This window comes from Populus euphratica, unplaced genomic scaffold (assembly GCF_000495115.2).
Source record: "Populus euphratica unplaced genomic scaffold, PopEup_1.0 scaffold1304.1, whole genome shotgun sequence".
NCBI lineage: Eukaryota > Viridiplantae > Streptophyta > Magnoliopsida > Malpighiales > Salicaceae > Populus > Populus euphratica.
In genome coordinates this window covers 24,818-48,717 of record NW_011501154.1, presented here as the reverse complement: position 1 = coordinate 48,717, position 23,900 = coordinate 24,818, and the positions used below count along the sequence as shown (strand labels likewise).

Sequence of the window (23,900 nt, the reverse complement as noted above, 5' to 3'; positions counted from 1 at the left end):
TGTTCTTATTTTGTTTATCTATTTTGCTTTCTTTCATTATGTCTAGCTAAGTTAGTTATGTCAAGGTGAAAAGGTTACACTAATGGTGTAAGAATAAGTATAGTGTAAACTTAATATGGACTTTAATGTTTGGTACTAACATGTTTTATATTTGTTATCTTGTTCACTCTTTAATACTTTGCTTGTTAAATGATTAATCTTGATTTATGTTGTATAACATTTGGTACAACAAATGCTTGGCACTTTCATAGCCCATAATGTATGGTATAACCGACACCTGAGCTATGAAAGGAACTTGATTTGTTGTTAACATAAGTTGTAATCATGAATGCTTGACGAGATTTACGAGTATTAGCATTAATTGAATAAGATGACTAATGTAATCATGTTAACAATCTATAATCTGATTGGAACCTCCTTTGTGTGTGGTTTCCAATTGAATAATAAGAGTTTATACTATACTTGTTTGACATAGGATTAGTGGAACCTCTAACCTTGACATTTTTCTTTATCATTGTTTAATCCTGACGTTAATCTTTCATCTTAAAAGTTCTCATCAACTTCTTATTCTTCTTCTTCTTCTTTATTATTATTATTACTACTACTACTACTACTACTACTACTACTACTACTACTACTACTATTATTATTATTATTATTATTGCTACTAATATTATTGTTGTTGTTGTTGTTTATAATTTGTACAATTAACCTCCTTGTGGTTCGACCCCGGTCTTCTCGGGTCATTTATTACTTCGACACTCCTGCACTTGGGAGAAAACATCAATCTTTTGGTCGTGTCAACCACCTATTGTGATGAAGCTTTTTTCTAAGTTGAAATACTTTAAATTCATTGTTATTAAATCCAATCTTCCTTAGTAAGTTGACTTGAAACCCAACTTACTCTTAGCTCAAGAAGATCTAAAAAAGTAAATTTGAACTTGATTTTGATTTGACTCAATCATCATGGTAAAACTCATTAATTTGTTTTTAAAAAAACCAAAACAAGGTTGTTTCACCCTCATTTTTCTTTTTAAATGTATTTATGTAAATTAACCTAAGCTAACTTGTTCAATTAGTGACTTGAGTTTTGCATCAAGTTAACTCCTACATTAGGTTTAATAATTTTGCTTTAGATAGATGATTTTAATCTCTTTTTTTTCTATATTAAATGCAAGTATTTCACGATTGTAGAAATTATTGGATTACAATATACAATTAGATTTGTTTTGCATGGAGAGTTAAATTTTTCCTAACATCCAAACAAATATCTAGGTAATAATAATTGAAGTCAATTCAAGTTAATTCAACTAACACTTGACCTAAGATATGAGATTGAGATACCCTGCCAAATGGAAAACATAAAAAAAATCACAAACCTCATGGTCCAATAACCTAATATCAAATGATAAAATTGAAAACAAATCAATTTCAAAAACAAGAAACGTTAGAGAAAAAATGTAAGTTCACTCTACTAACCCACCACCCATGATATGAGATAGGGATAAAAAAAAAAATTTAACCATGATATGAGATAGGGATAAAAAAAAAATATATTTTTTAAAAAATAACCTAGAAAAAAGGATTGAAGCATAATAAATAAAAACACATTGAAAATTACTCGAGTCAACCCAAGTTCTCCTAATAAACCAGCGACTAAGATAACCCCATATAAAAGAAATCAGGAAAAATCAGAAAGCTAAAGGTCCAATAACTTAATTTCAAAGGATAATTTAAAAAAAAAAACACCGGGGAGAAAAAATATGAGTCCATCCAGGTTAACTTCATTAACCTATAACCACCCATGATAACTCAATAGAAAGAAAAGGAAAAAATATCATAAAAGCTCGAGGACTAGTAGCCTAATTTCAAAGGAGAAAATAAAGAAATAATTAATTTAAAAAACAATTGAAGCTAAATTAGGCTAATCTTCAAAATTACTAACTCGGGTTAAGAGACCGACATAAACCCATAAAAGGCAAAAACAAACAAAAAAATCATGAACAAAATTTTCAATCATCAAAAATTAAAAATGAAAATAAATAGAAATATAAATAATGAGGATTAAATCTGGCATACAAAACTAATGAAAGAAAAGAACGATGGACTAAATTGAAAAATAAATTAAATTAAAAATGATAAAAGAGAAATTATGATATAAAAATCAAATCAAATTAAATTGCAAGGGATAAATTTGAAAACAAATAATAATAAAAAGAACCCAAAACAAATAAAGATCAATCAAAGGAATAAGGACCATAATTGAAAGAACAAATAAATGGGAGGACATCTCTGAATTTTAGTTAACTTAAGAGAATTTCAAATAGAGGAGACCAAAAAGAAGCGGGATGAGAAAACAATCTCATCATCGTCAGACCATCGTGAATCTAACTACACGCATCGCAACATCAGCTACACCGCCACCAAACACTTTGGACAACATGGCGGTCAGGCCTTCTTTGCTGCCACAAATATCATCCATGGAGCGTAATAGCATCCATTTGCGGTACGTGTGTGGCACTAGCTAGCCTCCTTTTTTTTTTCTTTTTTATTTGTTAAGAGATTGATTTGCTCTTAACTCAAATAGATTATAATGAAATAATCATGATGAAATTACCCAAACACCATTTGATGCCTTCTATATTCTTTTATTTAAAAGGCAGTGATTAATTTTATTTAAAAAAAAATGATACAATAGCCCAACTTAACCTGACTTTTTATTTTCTTTTGCTTTTTAAGTGTATCTATATCACTTAATTATGAAAAAAAAGTTGATACAACATTATATCATCAATCAATTTTATAATAACAAATGACTATCCTAGAAAAAAAAAACTATTTTACCCTTGAAGACAAGTCATTTGGTTTATTTCTTGGAAGGCAAAGACATCATTGTGCTATAGCAATCCACGATGCAATTATTCAATGATGAATCCCCATAGTAAAATATTGATGTGATTTAGTGTTTTTTTTTTAATTTTTAATTTTAATATTTTATTTTTTACAATATAATATTAGACAACATTGCAATATTCACTTTGTTTATCAAGAAAGAGACAGTGAGAAAAAAATATATTTCCATTGGCCTAATTTAAAATTATAGAATACGTTAAAAGGTGTGAATGATTTACTATAGATTGACATTGTTTATACACTTACAGAACACTATGGATTTACTGTTTATTTTGTAATAATTTATTTTGGTCCTCAAAGTTGTTTTTTGGGTGACTTAATCCTAATTGAAGCCCAGTTACTTTCGATTTTTAGGCAATAGTGGAATTGAAAGAAGAAACGAAATGAAATAGGCGTTAAATATGGGTCAATGCTAGAGATTTCATAAAAAATATGCTTAAGTCATCAATCTTTAAAAATAACATAATTTATACAATTTAGGATCGTTTAAATTTCATAAATTTACTTTTGATAAAAAAAAAAGCTCATTTGTATATTTTTTTCAACCTTGGTTACAGAGAGAGGAAAGATAGAGAGATGGGACACTGAATTCTAATGACAAGAGAGAAAATCATCGTTCACGCCATTTTCGGTGACCAAAATAATTTTTCTTGGTGTCCACAAGTTCTATGCGATAAGAGGAGGTTGAAAGTGATTTTTTAGAACCTCAATCTTGCCTGGTCGAGGAAGCCAAAACTAATCTAGTTTGATTTTGGGTTTTAAAACTCTTTGTGGATATTTGGGTTGACGGGTTAGTTTGTAGGTATATTAAAGGTGTTGGTGAGATGTTTTTGAATTGAAATGATTAAAAATTATGTTTTTTGGGCAAAAGAAACATTGCTTTAATTTTCCGATCAGCATAATGATAACATGAATCTGGGTTTGCAGACAATACGTCATTTGTTTGTTTTCCTACAAAAATAGAGGTGAATGATAAGTCATCCATCTCTTAAAAAAAAAAATCCTTAGGCCCACCTACATGTCTGGGCTATTGGGCCATAGGATTGTGAGTCTAAGATTTTTTTTGCCTTTTTTTTAATATAAATTTAAGATAAAAATAATTATTAAACTTAGTTGAGTTAATGACTTGAATCATGAGTTTGATGAGTTAAGTCACAACACCCAAGTTATTATTTTTTAATATTTTTTTAATTGATTTTTTAATAAATCTTTTTAAAAATAATTTGAATTAGTTTTTAAACTAATATCCCTCCCCTGTGATTTTATTTTTGCTCATTTAACCTTTTTTCATAGATATTTTTTTCGGTGTTGTATGTTTAATTTTTAAAAAGATTATTCTGAGTCATTTATAATTTTTTTAATCTTTTGTATATATGAACTTTATTTTTTAAAATAAAAATGTTTATTTTTATATAATATTTCTAATATATACAGTCTTGCATAATATTGTTTTTCCTTTTATTTTATTCAATAAATTTAATATGTGTGTCTATTTCTATTATCAATTGATTAAAAAAATTAATAAATAAATTTAGCAAAAACAACTTGATAAATATCTAGTCTTATGGGATTAAATATCTTGATTTGTATAAGACTCCTAATTTTTTAAATTTTATTTTTAGTTATCATTAAAATTAAAGCATGTGGTGTTTTTACTATAGACAAAACACGATGTTGCATTGTTCACATGCTCATATATTACTATTCACTTACTGTATATTTTTATTTTTCACTTTAGTTTTTAAACTTTTATTTTTGATGATTTGACCCTAAATTAAAAGTCAATTGCTAATGATTTCTTAAGCAAAGGCAACATAGAAGGAAGAAGGATCTAAATGAAAAAAGGTAGCCAAAATGGGTGATGTGTCCAAAGTTTTTTTTTTAAATACACTTTCATCTTAAACTTTACAAATAATATAATTTTGGTCTCTTTTAATGTTTAAGATTAAATTTTGCTCCAAAACTTTATTTTTCTTATATTTTAATCTCTAATTAGAAAAGAGAAAGGAGGACTTCCTGGATTCCATCATTAAAGAGAGAAAAAGGGTGTTTACAATTATTCTAGCCACCAAAATTATCTATCTTGTTACCAACAATGAAAGGGGCTCAACCTTGATGTTTTTAAGCCTTATAATTGCCTAAAAAAGATCTTAACTCAAGAAGTGTTTTTGTTTTAGGTTTTGTTTTTGTTTTCAGGTTTATTTATGAATATTTATGGGTTTATTAAGGTGTTTAGGGTCTTTTCTAGGAGTTTTGAGTATAAAATGGGTTAAAAATTAGGTTTTTATGAAAAAAAAAACCAAAAACCCAATTTTATGGCTACTATAATAGTTGAAATGTGTTGTTTATTTCATTTTTTTAAAGAAAAATTAAGGCAAATGTCTTTGGCTTTTTTTAAAAAAAAAAACAATTAAGGGCTCAGGCACATGGGCTACCCTTGTAAGTCAGTACACAAATGATGATTAGTATATAAAAGTGTATTTTTATCAAGGTTTTATATCATTATTTTGCACTTGAAATATCAATAACTCATTAAATAGAGTATGTTTTATAATAATATATCTAATAATATAAGATATATTTAATTTATGGTAAATATTCATCTTAAATATAGGTCTATCACATAAATCAATAGATTGATTGATGAGTTTACTTACTGCAAGTAAGAAGATAAAGAAATGGCTAAGATTATAAAAGAGATGTTAGTTCAATTTAAACTGGAACACCATTCGGTTATTGGATCATAACTAGAGTTGTAGAACTTAGATTTAGGTCTGTTTTATATGGATGGAAAGCTAAGATATAGATCTAAAACTTTCATAGAAGTTCAAGATTCAAAAAGGTCATTTTCAAGTTCAAATTGTAGCAACAACAGAAAAATCCGAATATGTCCTGTAGCTTAAATACTATTCAGTGTTCATCCCATATCTTGAGTTCTAGAAGTCCAAATGCACTTATTATTATTTTTTTTGTTGGAAAATTGAGATAATTTCCCAAAACTTTCATGAAAATAATTTGTTCAAATTCTAATGTTAGCAATGACGTTTTGTTCAGATAATAAGATAAGGATTGTCACCAAGTCAAGATGTGGTCACCCACTCAACAATTAGTCAACAAATCCATAGTTTCAAATTTTAGCCTATAAAAGGAAGCATTTGTCATGTATTTAGACATCTTGGTTTTCAAATCAAGATCATGTTTTTGCTCGCTTTATATTTTTGTAGTACTTAAGTTTTGCTTTCATTAATATCTTACTTATGCCTTTCATTTCCTCTACTTATTTAACTTATATCTTATTTATACTCTTATCTTATTTATTTATGTTTCTCTTCTTCATTATGTTTAGCTAAGTTTATTATGTCAAGGTGAAAATATTACACTAATGGTGTAAGGAATAAGTATAATATATACTCAACATGGATTTTAATATTTGATACTAACATGTTTTATATTTGTTATCTTATTCACTTTTAATACTTTGCTTATTAAGTGGTTAATCTAGATTTATATTATATAATTCTTGGTACAACAAATACTTGACACTTTCATAGCTCAACCGTATGGTATAATCGATACCTGTGATATGAAAAGAACTTGTTTTGTTATTAACATAAGTTATAATCATGAATACCTAACACCATTTACAAGTATTAACATTATTCGAATAAAAAAACTAATGTAATCATATTAATAATTTATAATCCAATTGCAACTTCTTTGTGTGTGGTTTCTATTTGAGTAATAAAAAGAGTTTATACTATACTTGTTTGAAATACTATTAGTGGATCCTCTAACCTTAACATTTGTTTTTATCATGTTTAATCCTCACATTAATCTTACATCTCAAAGTCTTTTTTAACTTATTATGATTATTATTATTATTTGTAATTTATATTGTTAACCTCCCTGTGGTTCGACCATAGTTTTGTTGGGTTATTTATTATTTTGACACTATTATATTTGGAAGAAGACATTAATTTTTTTATTGTGTCAAAAGGCTCTATCCTTATGGGCCAGATGCCTAGCTCAACGTACCATGCCCAACAACAGCTGGCCTATTTTCTTTTTAAAAAATTGTTTTTTTTGTTTTTAAGTAATTTTTAAATTTATATTTTAATTAATACTTCTTCTCTATTATGTTTTTGGCTTATTTAGCCTTTTATAAGCATCAATTATTTTTTAATTATATGGTGTGTATTTCATTTTTATTGGGTTAGTTTGATTCATATATACCTTTTTTATGCATTTTATATAAATTAAATTTATTTTTAAAAAATAAAAAAATATTTTGGATAATATTTATAATATGTGAAGCCTTATTTAATATTTTATTTTTTTATTTAATTAATTTTATGTGTGTGAGTTTCTATTATAATTAATTTAATTTAATAAATAAATAATTTTAATAAATAAATTCATTAACCACAACCAAATAAAAAATTTTTGTTATGAGATTAAATATCTTGATCTATATTTGTTCTTAATTTTTTTAATTTCATTTTTATTTATCATTAATGATATTTTTTTATTTTTTATATAAATAGTTCTCAATTTATTTAATTAGTCACATATATAAGTTTTTTTATTATATTTTGGAAATATAAAAAAAACACTTTGAAAATACCTGCATGTTTAATTTTTTATTGGTAAGTAACATATCCGACCCGCAATGGATAGCGGATTGGCTATTATTATACAATACCAGAAAATTCAACAAGATGACATAATCAGAAGGAGTACATAACAGGAACCATTGTTTTGGTTTGTTTGTGTATAAAGAGAAGTTTACAAGAACCCAGAGACTCAATAACTGGGTTTCGACTCCCAATATTGGAGGAAGAATAACCTGAGAGAAGTTTCTGAGGCACCCAGAGGCCACTTCTGAATCGTTTTGCAATAGAACAGAATTAGTAAACAATTAGCCAGCATTCAAAATGGTCTAATACACGTAAAAATATCCAGCATGGTTCACATGCAAGCAACCAATGCTCCTACGAGGCTGGATGCATTTTGCCAAACCTATTCATTGAGGTAGAACTGGAGGTGCAATTGTTCGGGTATTGTATGATTTGCAGTGGCTGCATTTCTGCCCGACTATGTGGAAATAAACTTCGGTAGTGTCGTTGCAGTCGTCACATAGGATCCAGACCTGAATTAACATACATACCAACTCCGGTGAGTTTATTACCGCAATACTGTTGTGTGTTCAGTCATATGAAACGAACCTGGCTGGAATGTCTGCAAAAGTTTTTAATGCTAATGAAAAAGGAAAACGCTTAGCTATCATCTTTTTCGACGCATTGAAAACTTCATGCAACTTTATCGAAACCTTTTCCTAATAATGATGACTAAATGATACTCAATCTTAGCTTCACATCATGCTGCCCGTCGGTTCAACATCATAGTTCACAAGCAGGTAGCTTGAGTGGTGCCGTGGCAATGTTTAAATGCAAGTGAATAAAGGGTAAAATAACAGACAAAATGAATATGTAACTCCAGGTTGGCTTCAAAGAATGAAAAGCAGGCGTGCACCTTCCTGTGGCTGTAATCCTCAGGCATGACAGTTGCTTCTATCTGACAACATATGTTATAACAAATCAGTATTGTAATAGATTTGATGCAGGGCTATAGTGTTATAGCAAGCAAGTTTGAGAAGATTAACTAAAACTAGCAGTCTAGCATCCATGTTTAAGCTCAAATTTATAGTAACTTACCTCCTCATCTATTCTCTTCCAGGTTTTAGACATGTCAATTATAGACTTGGAGCATATGGGACAGCAGTATCTGGTAAATGTTATCAATTCAATCAGAAACCAATTTTTGACATGTAGATCACTAGAGAAAAAAAAAAAAAAAAGAACTGAAGACTACTTACTTGTCACGCTTTATCATCTCATCGTAGCATTCACCATGCATAGTGTGCCCGCATTTCATTACATTAGTTTCTTTTAGTGAATCAAATAAATACTACAGAAGAAAGGACGGAAATGTCAGTGTATATACATATATATATATAAAATTTCTTCTTCACACAATTAAGGCAATTATAATAACAACCTCATAACATATGGGGCAATGATGACACATAGAGTTCTCCACACACAAATGATTATCAAGAAGAGATGTTGCATAGCAAGAACCTGCACACTTATCAAACATAGTTGGTATTCAAGATTTGAACATGGAAAACAGAAAGCTTTAAAACCATATCCATGTAATCTATAGATAGACGAAATCAAAACTCTTGACAAAGAGCTTACATCAGCAGAGGTATAAAAGAGAGGTTGGGAGGCATATTGTTTTTGGAAAGGTTATGTGCTTATGTGCATACCAACAAGGAAAACAAATACCAAACATGGTAACCAATTGCATGCTTGAGGTGATGAGAATCCAACTGTTGGGAACACCAAAGCCAAAAGGTAGTGAATGCATACCACACTTCTTGCAGTGATAATAATTTTCGCGACCACCAACTCTGTTTTTGATCACGAACAAACACAGTTTAATCTTGTGGGTTCCTTAAACAGTTTTTTCAGAAGAAAGAAACAGGATAAACTGATCAAACAAGCTTACTCACCTACAGATCCCACAATCATCACAATGGAACAGTCCTTTTGCGGTCTGCAATTAATGAATGTAACCAGAACAAGTTAGCATCAACTACAAATGTTAAACAAGTACCGTTCATCAAAAATCAAATAACAACCAAGTAATAAGATGGTAAAAGAGGTAACTCAATAGCAATAAAGAAGCGAATGTTCTGACAGTAAAGAATCAATATTCAACAGACCAAAGCTGAGAAATCGATTTCAGAAGGTAAAATTACATCATCATCAAAGAATTTGCAAATTTTGCAGAAATATTCCCCCATAGTTACACCACAGTTCGTGCAAACTTGAGCAACCTGGAACAGAATTGAAACCGGATAATGAATAAAATACAATCAAAATCAGAAAAGAAAAGAAAAACCCAACAAGATAACTTTCAATTACAAATCCAGAAATATTCATACTGGCTGTTCTGTGTCACAAACTGCACATATAACCTGAAACATCAATACAAGCCACATCTCTCACATCAATGCTAATTCATAAACCTGTAGCTTAAGAAAATCAAAAAACATGCATCGCAAAACAAAATTTGTGAGCAACAAACCAAGGTTATACAACATACTTGTTTGACATCATATCGATTGATCTCATGACGATCGCAGAAGTTCTTCAACATATTCTGATAAATCAAAGATGCCAAATAACCCCGTATCAATACGAATATTTAACAGTTACATGCTTAAAGGACAAGAAGAGACAAGAATATTGCTCTAGAAGAATCAAAGAAGAAATGATACAAGAGTAGCATATTAATTAAACTTTCAAACTAAAGAAGGAAGAACAAGATAGAGAAAATCTTGCTACAAAAGCTCCTAGAAAGCCAATCCAGATCAAGAAAATGTATAAAGATGGAAACATTGAGCCCAACAACGAAGATGTAATATTATAATACCGTGGCCTCGTTGTGACAGTGGCGACAAGTGAAAATCTCGTTGCAACATGGAGCTCGAATCTGGCACCTTCTCCTGTAATGTTGGCATCTACAAAAAAAAGAAAATTTAACATCGAGAAACGAATACCAAGCTAAGAGATGGAAGAAGGGGAATGAAACTACAAGAAAAGTATGAGGAAACATCAAGAAACCGAGAAATGAGAGAAGGGGAAGAAAGAAAAGGCACCCGTAACCCATCTTTCCAAAATCAAGACGTTCATTGGAAACAGGAGTGGATTCCATGAGTTATGGAGGAATGGATGAGAGGATAAAAAAATGAAGTAGAGAGAAAGAGGAAGGAAAGACTAGGGCTGCACAGAGGACTTTCCTGATTTGGGAAGGATGGGATGGTCTTGTCCTTATCCTCAAAATAGCAGCAATCAATAGAAAGCCACCCCGCCAGCAATTTGCAACGAGAAATATAATCTGTTTTATTTTTTTAAGTGATCCACTGATACTTTTCCTTTCCTTTACTTTTAATGGTAAAAATATTCAGACATTAGCTTCGACCAGATTATTAGAGAAGGTTAAAAAAATAATATTCACGGTATTCTTGTATTAGCTTCAACCAGATTATTAGCTAGAAATTGTGAGAAAAATAAATTGTTTTAATCAGACAATATTTTTTCAAATACCGCGACAGTGATATTTTGATATTTTAGCATATATTTTTTATATAAAATATTAAAATAATGTTATATTTTATCGATTCAATAGATTGGCATATTAAATATATAATTCAAGTTATAAAATTATAATAATGTTATAAAAAAATTAAAATAAATTATAAAATTTAATTTTAAATTAATTTAATATTAAAATATAAAATTAAAAAAATATCATTTTAAAAATTTTAAAAATAATAAAATTAATTTATCAAACTCGATATTTATATTAATTTTTTTTTATATTTTAAGTTTGATAAATATAAAAATAGCATGATGCATTTCTTAATTTAATAGTTCATTAAATATATATATAAAAAAAAGTCAATTGGATAGATGTAGAAGTAACTCATCAAGAAAATCTAAATCCAACTCATTTATTGATAGATAAATAATATAATAATGGGTTATTTCTACCTCAAAAAATAAAAAAATGTTGATAACCATTTATAATAAATAAAAAAATAAATTATAAGAAATATAATTTAATTATCAGATTTTAATTTTATTTATTAAAAATAATCAGTTCTAGTATTATAAATATCATATTATTATATACTTATATAGTAATTAATATCAAGATTTTAGAAAATTAGTTAAGATTAAGATTATCTGGACACTCACAATTAAAAATAAAAAAAAATAAAGATATTTCTTAGTTTTTTATAGGAAGATTTTGATAATTATCCATGAAAATCATCAAGCACGTCTAGTGGGGCATGCAGGAGGAGAGAGGAGAAGGGGATAAGGTGGGGCTGCCAGCGGGTGGTGAATTTATACAAAGCGACAGGCGCCGCAGCATGGACCAATTGGAAATCACTACAACTATCACGAAAAGGCAGCGGGCATTTTCACATGCATATCTTCCCCCTTTCGTGGGAGAGGCAGAGCGAGCCTATGTTTATCATATTATTATATTAGAAAAACAAATACTAAACAATCATCAATTTAATAATTTTCCAAGTACTAAAAAATTAAATATAAACACCTCCTCTCATACTCTAAGTAGCTTTGTATTTGAAAAAATATTAAAATATTTTTTTTTAGTTTTTTTATTTTTTGATATTAATTTTTTAAAATCATCAAATAACACTAAAAAAAATATATCAATTTGATATTTTACAAATTAAAAACTGTTTTAAAAAAAGCATTCAAAAACAAAAGCATAAACACAACCTAAATCCATCAAAAAATATTGAGTTCTACAAACAAAAAATTATAAAAAAATATTATTATTCAGTATTATGTTTTAACATAAAAATAAGATTCATGGGTGGTTAACATCAGAATATAAAAAATAAGATTTTTTTGTTAAAATATTTTTTAAAAATTTCTACTAATATAGATTAAGCTTCCAAACAAAAAGGTTTAAGAAAATCCCTTTCCATTTAAGTTAATACATTTAGAGAAAATATTCTCTTTTAAAAATCTCTTTTCCATTAAAACCTTGATTGTAATGATGGAATAAATCAGCTTAATCTTAATAAAAAAAATATATGTGACTTAATTAAGTATAAAGCTAAAAGTGTGGGGAAAATATTGTTTCTCCACACCCATTAGTACATTGTTATTTTTTTTTTTGGCATTTTGATTCTTTTTTTTTTTTGGTTATTGATTTTTTAATTTAATTTTTATATAATTATTTATTAATTTTTTTATTTCACTCTTCTTTAATATTGGGTTGGATGAGAAATAAAATTCATGATTTATTTTTTTATATTTTCTATAGAGTTATCATAATTTTAAATAAATATTTTTTTAGAATTAATATTCAATTTTGCAAGCATTGAATATTATCATAAAAATAATTTATAAAAAATAAAATTATTAAATTCATTAAAATTCATGGCTTAGATCGCAGAGTAGCCAAGATTAATCTGGTTTGATATCGTTTTAATATTAAAAAAATATTATCTTAAAAAAATTTTAAGATGAAAAATTTTAAAACTTATAAATCTTTAACATGGTGGTGTAAAAATCAAGGTTTTTAAATCACTTCTAAGTTATTTATTTTAATTATAACACTTAATTATTGATTTTAATAATTATATGACTTTATTATGTTATTTCAAGTTTACGAGTAATATCAATTATTACATATAAAAACACACAAAATACATTTTTTTTAATCTTTTTTTATCTTATTCTTAAAAGTATTTAAAGCACAATTATATCCTAGTGTGATGTTTACGTGCGAGGTAGATAAACACATTATAAATATACATTAAAAAAAAAGAAGAAATTTTAGTTAAATTTTTAATATTTTTTTGTCAAGATTACAGCTCCAGCATCAACTAAAATTCATTAATATTTATTTAAAAAAAAACCAAAAACCAAAGTAAGGTATTTTCTTGAATAAAGCAAGATTTAGTTAAAAATCTGATTATAACTTGTTAGTTATTATTTTTTTATTGAAATAATACCATTTTAATTTATAAAAAAATAGAATTGATTCAGTTATAATTTATAAACTAGATTTTAAACCGGTTCAGAACCAGATTTAAAATCATTAATCGAGAGCAGAACATGTTTAATTCCCAGTACCGGCTGATTTTCCTTGGAAAATAAAATCACCATGCGTGGAGGCTGCCGCAAGATTTATTCCTTTCTTGTTCGTTTCCAAGTCCCAGAGAAAGGAAGAGAGTCTGCTTAGAGTTCTGTGCAGTTGCACTTAAATTGGAATTGCACATGCAAACAAAGCTTCAAGTTGCAGGCAATATATTTAACTTGTAAATGTGATAGTAGATGATGCAGTTTAAAATATATTTTATTTCAAAATATATTAAAATAATATTTTTTTATATTTTATAAGTTAATTTTAGTATTAACGTATTAAAATAATTTATAAATATAAAAAATAAAAATAAAAAATTTAATTTTTTTAAATACAATTTTAATCCTACTCCCAAACATAAGAGAAGTGAAGTGTTAGAGAATAATATAAATAATATCCTGCGATCTAATCTAACAGCTTAAACTATTGGATTAAAATGGTTTTTTGACATAGTATTATAACTTTAAAAATCAAGCGATTATGAATTTAAATCTCATTATTCTTATTTATTTAATAAAAATTAAGTATAAAATAATTCAAGACAGTGTAAATTTCAAACCTCAAGAACTTTCACTTGAGTAAGTATCTTAAAAAATAATATATATCATATCTTAAAACCAAACCTAATAACTTAATTTATTAGGTTGAGATGATTTCTTTTTACTCTAGATATATATAGATATATTGTGTTTATTTTTTTTTTCAACAATATTTTTAAAATTTTATTATTTTTTAAAAATTAATTTTTTGGTTGTTTTTAGATTATTTTTTTGTGCTGTTTCAAAAATAATTTTTTAAAATAAAAAAAATATTATTTTAATATATTTTCAAATAAAAAATTTTTAAAATACAATCGCTATTGTATTCTTAAATATTTCATAGTGAAGTCTATTATTTTATTCAAACATGTTAAATATATTAAAATAAGTTAATTTTTTTATATAGATATTAAATATATCTACATTTTGTGCATATGAATTTTTTCATTATTCAACTATACTTAAAAAAATGCATTTATAAAGGAATCTGGGAAGGTAAAACAGACTATACATCTTCTCGACTCTGATTTCTTTCTTGCTATCTTGCCCATATCCACTTCAAAATGATGAACACTCGAGGTGAATCCACATGAAAGTAGACTATCTAATTTAATTAAATAAATAAAAATAGGTTCACAGTAGAACAGACAACACATGTTGCATTTTCCGTTGTCCCACTTCATATAAAACTTCTTTTTTTTTCTTTTTTTTTTCCAAAAATTGTTGATATTTAAATTTTAAACATTAATCATAACATAAAGGGTGAAACAGTGGATGTAAAAAAATATCTGCATAATCACAAAGCCAGGAACAGTTCGAGGATGGAACAATTTCAATGATATTAGATGTGTATTTACAAACCTTCTTTCTGTAACTTCACTGAAAGCTCATTTGACATCGAGGAAATTCTAGATAAAAAATATTTTTTATATTTTTAAATTTATTTTTGGTATTAATAAATCAAAATGATTTAAAAATATTAAAGAAAGATTAAAGTAAAACAAAAAAATAAAAAATAAATATTTTTTAAATGTAAAAACAAATATTCTTCTTATTGTTGAAAAATTAAATTGACATAAATATATCCTCCAACTTTTTTCCTTTTCGTAGGCGGTTCTTCCTACTGTTGTCACCATGCACGATTTTTCAAAAGTGGATTATTATACATGTATTGATTTCAACTCTAGTACCAAGAACGAGCAAAAACCCTCGTAGAATCTCAACGGTGCAAAAAATCATAACTACTCAAAAGTAAAATGTAACTCACCTCTGCAGCAGAATTACAAGCACCAAAAGCCCTCCCTCTTTCACCTTCAAAGCAAGGAATTACCATTCAAGTATTGATTCAGCTTATTGGCGAAGGTCAAATCAGAGGCATTGGGTAATTTTGGATTCAGAGCTTGTATCAGGCACAAATTAAGGCTGCAAAACCCAGCACCGTGGCTTAGCCAAGAAACATTTGGAGGGTATATCTTTTATCAGGGGATGGCGTAGAACGGCACGCTATTACCTCCCTCGAGATATCGGAAAAGAAAAGGATGTTGAGTATAATTATAAGATTAAAAAGTTGTAATATAGGATTCAGGTTATTAGGAAATTTATGGTTGAAGATTTCTCATAAGGAATTGGTCAAGTAAGAAGTAAACACAACACTTTAGTATATTTTATTTAAAATAAATTGTATTGTTGTTTAATTATTTTTTTAGATCATATTTATATTTGATGGTTTCATTTACTGTTCAAGATAGATTTTTTTTTATGAGAGAGTCTTTTTCTTTCTTATCGGGTTAAATTCTAACCGTTCTAAAAACTAAATTTTAGCATCGTATTTATTTTATATTTTATACTTTAATATTTAGGTGTATACTCTACCGTATAGTTTTACATCCCTTGAATATTAAAGTCTAAAATTAAACCCTAACATTTTAAATATAAAAGTGAGTAAAATGATTGGTGAATGATTTTTGATATTTTAGTTGAACCTTAATAGATAATAGTAAACTAGTTATGATATCTATTTTTAAATTTCAAAATATGTATTTTTTATATATATATAAAGAGTATATTTAGAAAACTTTTAGGATTCGGCCGTATGCATAAAAATAATTTTTTTTTTGTTTTTTTGGAAAGAAGAAATAATTTAAAACAAAATTGAGATTTGTTTTGAATTTTTAAAATGTTTTTTGAAATGTTTTGGAGAAAATCAAGTATTTTAATGCTAGATTTATATCTTACAATGTAAATAGACAACATAATATTATGTATAATTGTTAGAAAAATATACGATAAAATCACAAATTTTTTAAAAGGCCTTTTGAATTTTTACTTATTTTTACTTATTTTTAATATATTATTATTATTATTATTATTATTATAAATATATGGGTTGAGCCGGTCTAGCCAACTAGGTCAGACCAAGCTGAGTTTGGTCAACTAATAGCCCAACAAATCTGGTTTTTTTTTTAATTGGTTCGGACATCCATGTTAATCTAAAAAAAAAAATTGATTTTTTTTTAACTGGGTTGGACTAGACCTAGTTATTTAATTTGAGCCGAAATGGGTGCAATCTAGTTTGCATTTGCTGCCAACAGTTATAGAACATGAATAATTTCACATCCTACATTTAGATGAGGGATGAAGGAAGGAGAAGTAGAGGCTTACTTAGTGTAGAGGTTGCGATTGTTGTCAATGGTCTAGCTAGGGACTGTAGAAAGGCTGGGAGCTCGTAGTGATGTTGAGGTGGTGGCTAAGTTCTCGTGGTGTAGGAAGAAGAAAAGGTCTACGATAGAAAGGGAGAATGAGAGATTAGCAGTGGTGGTTCCTGTCATCAACGAGGAGATGAGTTAGTGGAGGAGGTTGTGTTATGGTTTGTTAACTGTTGTGTTGAGGTGGCAGCGACTAAAAACATAGTGGAGAGATGGGAGGGAGAATAAAACTTGTAGAAAAATAACAGGGGGGCTGATCGTTTTTTACCCACTTTTCACACAATGTTCTTCATGCTAATGCCATGAAACACAACTCTATTTAAAAAGGTTGAAAGAAAGATGTCTTGTCTGTAATTATGTTAAATCTTGACCCTTGATTCAATCTTGAAGGATCTCAACTGTTGACTTAAAATGAGAATCATGAATTGTCAAATATGACAGTTGAAGGCTACCTAAGTTGGTATCTTTGCACTAGTGTCACGACTGTTGTGGTATCAATTGACTAGAAAAGACGATATTAGGGTGTAGTAAGATATTAGATGATCATTTTCATGTAATTTTGTCTGATTTGGTGGAGAAATGAAGCATTAAATGCCTCTAAAAAATAGTTCTCTAAGCAATTTTTTGATGAAAATTTGAAGAAGATGATGAATAGTAACTAAAATGACGATGTTTTTGATAAAGTTCAACTTAGTTCTTTGATTTGTGATTTCTCTCGATAACACTCCTGATTGGTTTCAAACTTTTAATTTTATACAATTTTTCTTAGAAGAACTTCAATTTCAATCCCGTATTTTAACACCTTTTTCACATTAGATTTATGTAAATTGATTCTCAATTGATCATTACACTTTTAATTTTATTCAATTTCATCCTTAATTTTCATCAATTGCCCCCCATGGTCTGATGTCTTTTGCAAAATGGTTATTTGTTGTGCATTTCTTCAATTTAGACCTTATTAATTGATCCCAAAACTTTAATTTTCTTGCAATTTTACCTTTAATTTGAACTAATTGACTTTGTAAAAATTAAAATTGGTCTCCCCAAAACTTTAATTTTCTTGCAATTTTACCTTTAATTTGAACTAATTGACTTTGTAAAAATTAAAATTGGTCTCCTAAAATTTCAATCTTTTTAATTAAATCCAAATTGGGCTTTTCAACTTAATTTTTCACCAATTAAGCTCTTATTAAAATTAATTTATTCTATTTAAAGTATTATTAAGTCCTTGTACCTAATTAAATCATTTAATTGGATCCAAATTAATTCTTAAACATAATTAAATTCTCAATTTGGGCTATAATAAAATTTAATTGGCCTATTAACAATTTAATTATGTCCTTAGATTTAATTTTTATGTAGATTCATCTAGAAATCATTTAACTTGACTTGGAATTCACATTGTTTCTCCAGTTTTGGTACAAAGAGATACAATTAGGCTCTTAATTTGTCAAAAAAAAATTCTAACTTGATTTTTTCTGTAAATTTAGGATCTTTCTTAGTCTGCTTTTACTAAAATATCAGTTCTCTTGCTATTAATAATTATTAATTATTTTTATTTTAAAATAAAAAATGATAAATTTTGAGGTGGATATGTTTCTTGTTTGATATCAATTTGGCAGGACGGATGAAGAAAAGGATGACAAAAGGGTAGAGTAGAGGGATGGAAGGGTAAAGAAGACCGTGCTTGAATGGATTAACTAAATATTTTTTTTTGATCTTTAACTCGGATCAATCTCTCAGTCTCGAGTGGATGAACATGTATGATTTGTTTGAATAAAAAGAAAAAGGACATGAATTGGGTGGTTTATAAATATCAAGTACTGTCTTCAGTGCATTAATAGAAGTTAATTGTTAGGGAGTTCAATTCTTAACAAATATTAAGAATTGAACTTGTCTGTGTCCCATAATAGAGATTATCAGATTGATTCTCTGTCATAACGTACACCAAGCTAGCCTGGCTTCCCCTTTATTATATCGATAATTACCGGTACAATAGAAGGGAAAAGGAATAGATAAGAGACCTTGTGCATGAGATGAGACAACCTAAAACCAGTGCATGTGCCTGATAATTCCTCCTATTGCCACCTCAAAACATGCCTAAAGATAAACTCCCTTCATACATTGATCCGCCGATAGCCAATCTCAACCTCCGAATCTCTAAAGGAAAGATGGTTACAGCAGGAAAACATCTGTCAGTATACAACCATGCATGGAAAGTTCTCCAAAAAGAATGACAAACAAGTCAAAAGTTAGTTTCTCTCCCTCAATTATATTAAGAAGGGGGGAGAACTCTCATTGCCTGCATATCTCTTCTTTTTTAGAAATTCAAGAAAATGGGTTGTGGGAAATCAAAACATGATGTTGCCGCTGGAAACACCATCACCCGTAAGAAATCTGATGTGGGTAGCAACAAAAGCAATTATAAAGACTTAGAGCCTACAGTCAACGCGAGCATATTGGAGGAACAAAAAGAAAAGCAAATTCCTAGCCAAGAGTCATCAAAAGAGGTTGTCGCTGGTGTTCGGGATGTAAATGTAATGGTTGTTGCTGGTGTTCGGGGTGTAAATTTAGAGGTTGTCGCTAGTGAACAAGATGCAAATGTAGAGGCTGTTGCTAGTGAACAAGATGCAAATGTAGAGGCTGTCGCTGTTGTACAGGATGCAAATGTAGAGGTTGTTGCTGTTGTACAGGATGCAGATGTAGATGCAAAAGTAGAGGTTGTTGCTGTCGTACAGGGTGCAAATGAGAAAGAAGAATTGAAGGGAGGAGGCAAAGATGTGGAGATTAAAGAAGAAGGTGTTGTCGAGAAGCAGGAACCAGGAAAGTTGATTTCAGAAGAGTCGTCAGATAACGTTTCTGAGGGAAAGTCTGAGAAGGAGAGTTTGTCTGATGAGAGTGCTAAATTGGATGATGTTGCCAAGGAAACATCGGTTGAGAAAGAAACAAAACAAGAAGCAGAAAATGGTTTGTTGTAAACTCGAGACAGATTAACCTTAAAATAAAAAACATTAATTTGTTGTTATTATATTTTAAATTGATCTGCTTGCACATGTACAGAAGAGCCTCAAGCCATGAAGCAAGAGAATGCTGACGAGGAGCCAGAAGTTGCAAACCCTATAACTGCTGAGCTAGAAGTTGCAAACCCTGTAACTGCTGAGCTAGAAGTTGCAAGCCCTCCTACAAATTAAGAAGCAGGAGAATTCTCAGGTCTATATGTTACTGCATGAAAGAAATTCAAATGAACTAACAGTACACAACTTTTCTGCAAGATAAGCTGGTGCGTAGGTTCACCGAGAAAGTATTTGTCAACTTGAGAGGAAAGTCAGGATATGTGAAACTTATCGCTGAATGCCTTGTATTTATTTATCAAGTAAATTGTTTTTCTAGTTTATGTGGTAATTAGCAACATCCAATGAAAGAACTCATCAGAACTGTCAAGATTAATCATAAATTTGTTATTCTCTTCTCATTTTTTACTTTTGTGGTACGTAAAACTTGTGGTGTACTTTTTTCATGGCCAAACTGATCGATTTCAAAACTTAATTCACCTTTATATATGTTTTTATCAGTCTCAAATTCTAGATTGATTCAAGAGGGATAATAGCTCTTAACATTTCAATTAAGTAATTCAAATATGCAACAACACAGAATACAGAAAAACTTTCTGTCAGGATCACCATGAGGAGACGAGAAAAGAAAACACCTTCAATTAGCTTCCACATTCCTGATGATGAACCCTGCAAAAAGCAGAAATGAGGGTGTTGCTTTTAAAAAATGGAAGTTGCCAAAACATACAGGAACATGTTGACAAAGAAAGGGTGAAAACGGTATACATCTCTTCAAAAGCTAGAAATTGGTCTGAAAACAAGAAAGAAACAATTATAAGCCCAATTGTAATAGTGGGTTGAATAGTCCCTTATAACATGGGCAGATGGCGGAGCTAAAAAAAAAACCCCATGGCCGCAACTCGATAAACCAGGATTGCATCTAGTACCAGGACCTAGGTTACAACACGGTGATAAAACTCCAAGCACATTTACAACCTCGCACAAGCTCATCTAGAGTAATTCTTAACATTAACTGCGCTCTCACAGGATGAATATTTGCATGGCCCCAAAATGGAATTAACTTCAATATCAGTTCATCAATGGGAGTCCATGAAAATCATCGCTTCAACCATCCAAGTTCAAATGGAAACATATACACACCACTATAAGGACGCTTATTCAAATAATGTGTCTTCATATTAACAAGGTGTGGAATGTACAAAATCAATATCTATATACATAAAGCCTTATGATTATGCTCACGGCACTGGTCTTCAGCTACATCTTCAAAGAAGGCTCTAAGTATAAAAATAAAGAAAAGCTTGCTAGGGGAGAAAAGCTCACAACTGGCCTCTCATTGTAAATCCGTGACATTATCTCCCCCAACATTTGTATCTGCTTTCATTCTCAGGACAGGATCTTTAGACAATAATATTTCCTTTGGGATCCGTTTTTCCATACTCCATGGCAAGAGAATCCATCACAATTCCATAAGATCTCCATGTCTCACACGTCAACTGCACACCAAAATAAACTAAATGGTCTGCATTGTTGTTCCCTGCCACCGAGCTGCACAAAAAAATCAACGCCTAAGAGCTTGTGACAAGTTTTCGGGGGAAGAATCTCTCTTAAACAAAGGATATACTGGAAATAATGACTTCTTTTGGTTTCCTCGTGGGTCACATATTTGATCAGTTTCCAGCAACATTCTATCATATTATAAAACATGCTGCTGCGAGCTATAAAATAAATATGTTTGGTATTGTTTTAATTATAAATATAAATAATAAAAATTAAAGATATAATAGAGTTAATATTTCATTAAAAAAAAAGTTGTGTTGGTGATCGAAAACTTAAAGAATAAATAGAAAAATTTGTAGTAATTCATAGTGTTTTATAAGGAAAAATACATTATTTTCTCTATATAATTTAGCTTTTTTGATTAATAAAAAAATTTACAAAGTTAAATTCTGTATCAGCTCAATATTAAAAAAAATAAAATCAACAAAGATAATTTAAAAAAAAAAACTGATGCGAGGAAACATTATAACAATCCACGGTATTTTGTGAGGAAAGTTATAATGTTTTTCTCAGTAAAATCAATAAAAATAAATTTAGAAACAATTATAACAAAAAAAAAACTATATAGGAAAACACTATAATAATCCACAGTGTTTTGTGAGGAAAACTATAGTATTTTCCCCCACATAATTTAGCTTTATTGTACAAAGATAATTTTAGAAAAAAACATTATAATAATAAAAAAACTAGTGGGAAATATTGCAACAATTCACCGTGTTTTAAAGAAAAAAATTACAAAACAAAATTCTCAACCAGCTCAATATTAAAAAAAATAAAAATCACAAACAATTTTGAAAAAAATCATAAAAAGCACAAGAAAAAAATCATAAAAAACACAAAAAAAAATAATAAAAAAAAAACATGTTGGAAATATTATAGCAATTCACAGTATTACGTGAGGATCAAAGTTGCAATACTTCCTCACATGATTTAGCTTTACGTGAAATTATAATTGTAATTCTCAACCAAATCAATATTAAAAAATAAAATCAACAAAGATAATTTAAAAAAATCATAAGAAAAAAACCATCTGGGGAGATACTATAACAATCCATAGTGTATTATGAGGGGGAGATACTATAACAATCCATAGTGTATTGTGAGGAAAACTACAATACTTTCTTCATATGATTTAACTTTATTATAATTGTATTTTTTAACCAACTCAATATTAAAAAAATAAAATTGATAAAGATAATTTAAAAAAAAAATCATAACAAAGAAAACCATGGGGAAAAATATTATAGCAATTCACAATGTTTTAAATAAAAAAATTACAAATTTAAATTCTAACCAGCTCAATATTAAAAAAAATAAAATCGACAAAGATAATTTTGAAAAAAATCATACTAAAAAAAACATAAAAAGAAAAAATAAATCATGTGGGGAAACACTGTAGCAATTCATAATGTTTAAAAAAATTACATGGGGAAACACTGTAGCAATCCATAATGTTTAAAAAAATTACATACTTAAATTCTCAACCAGCTCAATATTAAAAAAACAATCGACAAAGATAATTTTGAAAAAAATCATATAAAAAAACAAAAAAAAAAAAAAAATCGACAAAGATAATTTTGAAAAAAATCATATAAAAAAACAAAAAAAAAAAAAAATGGAAAAAGAAAATTTTAAAAAAAATCATATAAAAAAACATAAAAAAAGAAAAAATATGGAGAAACACTGTAGCAATTCACGATGTTTTGTGAGAAAAGCCATAGCTATAATTCTCAACCAGCTCAATATTAAAAAAAATAAAAATCACAAACAATTTTGAAAAAAATCACAAAAAAAAAACTATAAGGGGAAACACTATAACAATTCAAAGTGTTTTAAATAAGAAAAACTACAAAGTTAAATTTTTAACCAACTCAGTATTAAAAAAATAAAATTAACATAAATAATTTTGAAAAAAATAAAAAACAAAAAAAAAGGAAAAAACCACCGTTAAGAGAGTGATGAAGGGGGTGGAGATGGCGTTTATAGTGGCTAAAGTTTCGATCTGCTATGGAGAAAACAAAAGGAAGTGATTGGTTTTCATGTGGCGGCTAAGAGAGGAAATGTTTTGTGTTGTCTAATCAGGGGGAGATGGAGTGGTAGAGCGTGATCTCTAGCTTTTTTCCAAAGAGAGAGGGTGGGCGGCCTTTATAGAACAGAGAAAGGAATGCTTGGCTGTGGCTTGGAGAGAAAATTTAGGTTTTGGGTTTTTTTTTTTTATGGTTGCCTAACATGACCAAAAGATTGATATCTTTTTTCAAGTGCAGGAGTGTCGAAGTAACAAATAACCCGGCAAGACCGCAGTCAAATCATAGGGAGGTTAATGGTATAAATTATAAACAACAACAACAATA

At 28.6% G+C, this 23,900-nt stretch overlaps 2 protein-coding genes across 3 annotated transcripts; one reads left to right on the top strand and one right to left on the bottom strand.

Moving 5' to 3' along the window:
* Positions 1 to 7,632: 7,632 nt before the first annotated feature.
* LOC105117335 (CHY-type/CTCHY-type/RING-type Zinc finger protein) lies at positions 7,633 to 10,954 on the bottom strand. Of its 2 annotated transcripts, none has more exons than XM_011014955.1 (12): positions 10,643 to 10,954; positions 10,417 to 10,504; positions 10,087 to 10,143; positions 9,926 to 9,958; positions 9,740 to 9,817; positions 9,491 to 9,534; positions 9,348 to 9,388; positions 8,968 to 9,053; positions 8,789 to 8,880; positions 8,628 to 8,697; positions 8,446 to 8,487; positions 7,633 to 8,062 (listed from the first exon to the last, which is right to left on the bottom strand). In XM_011014955.1, the coding sequence occupies exons 1-12, from the start codon at positions 10,696 to 10,698 to the stop codon at positions 7,937 to 7,939; spliced, it is 813 nt and encodes a 270-aa protein (XP_011013257.1). In that variant the 5' UTR covers positions 10,699 to 10,954; the 3' UTR covers positions 7,633 to 7,936. The 2 variants fall into 2 exon arrangements, with proteins under 2 accessions (XP_011013257.1, XP_011013258.1); XM_011014956.1 differs by having other exon boundaries at positions 8,971 to 9,053.
* Positions 10,955 to 19,254: 8,300 nt separating this feature from the next.
* Positions 19,255 to 20,109, top strand: LOC105117336 (kinase-like protein). The gene is made up of 2 exons (XM_011014957.1): positions 19,255 to 19,885; positions 19,979 to 20,109. The coding sequence occupies exons 1-2, from the start codon at positions 19,255 to 19,257 to the stop codon at positions 20,107 to 20,109; spliced, it is 762 nt and encodes a 253-aa protein (XP_011013259.1).
* The last annotated feature ends 3,791 nt before the right edge of the window (positions 20,110 to 23,900 follow it).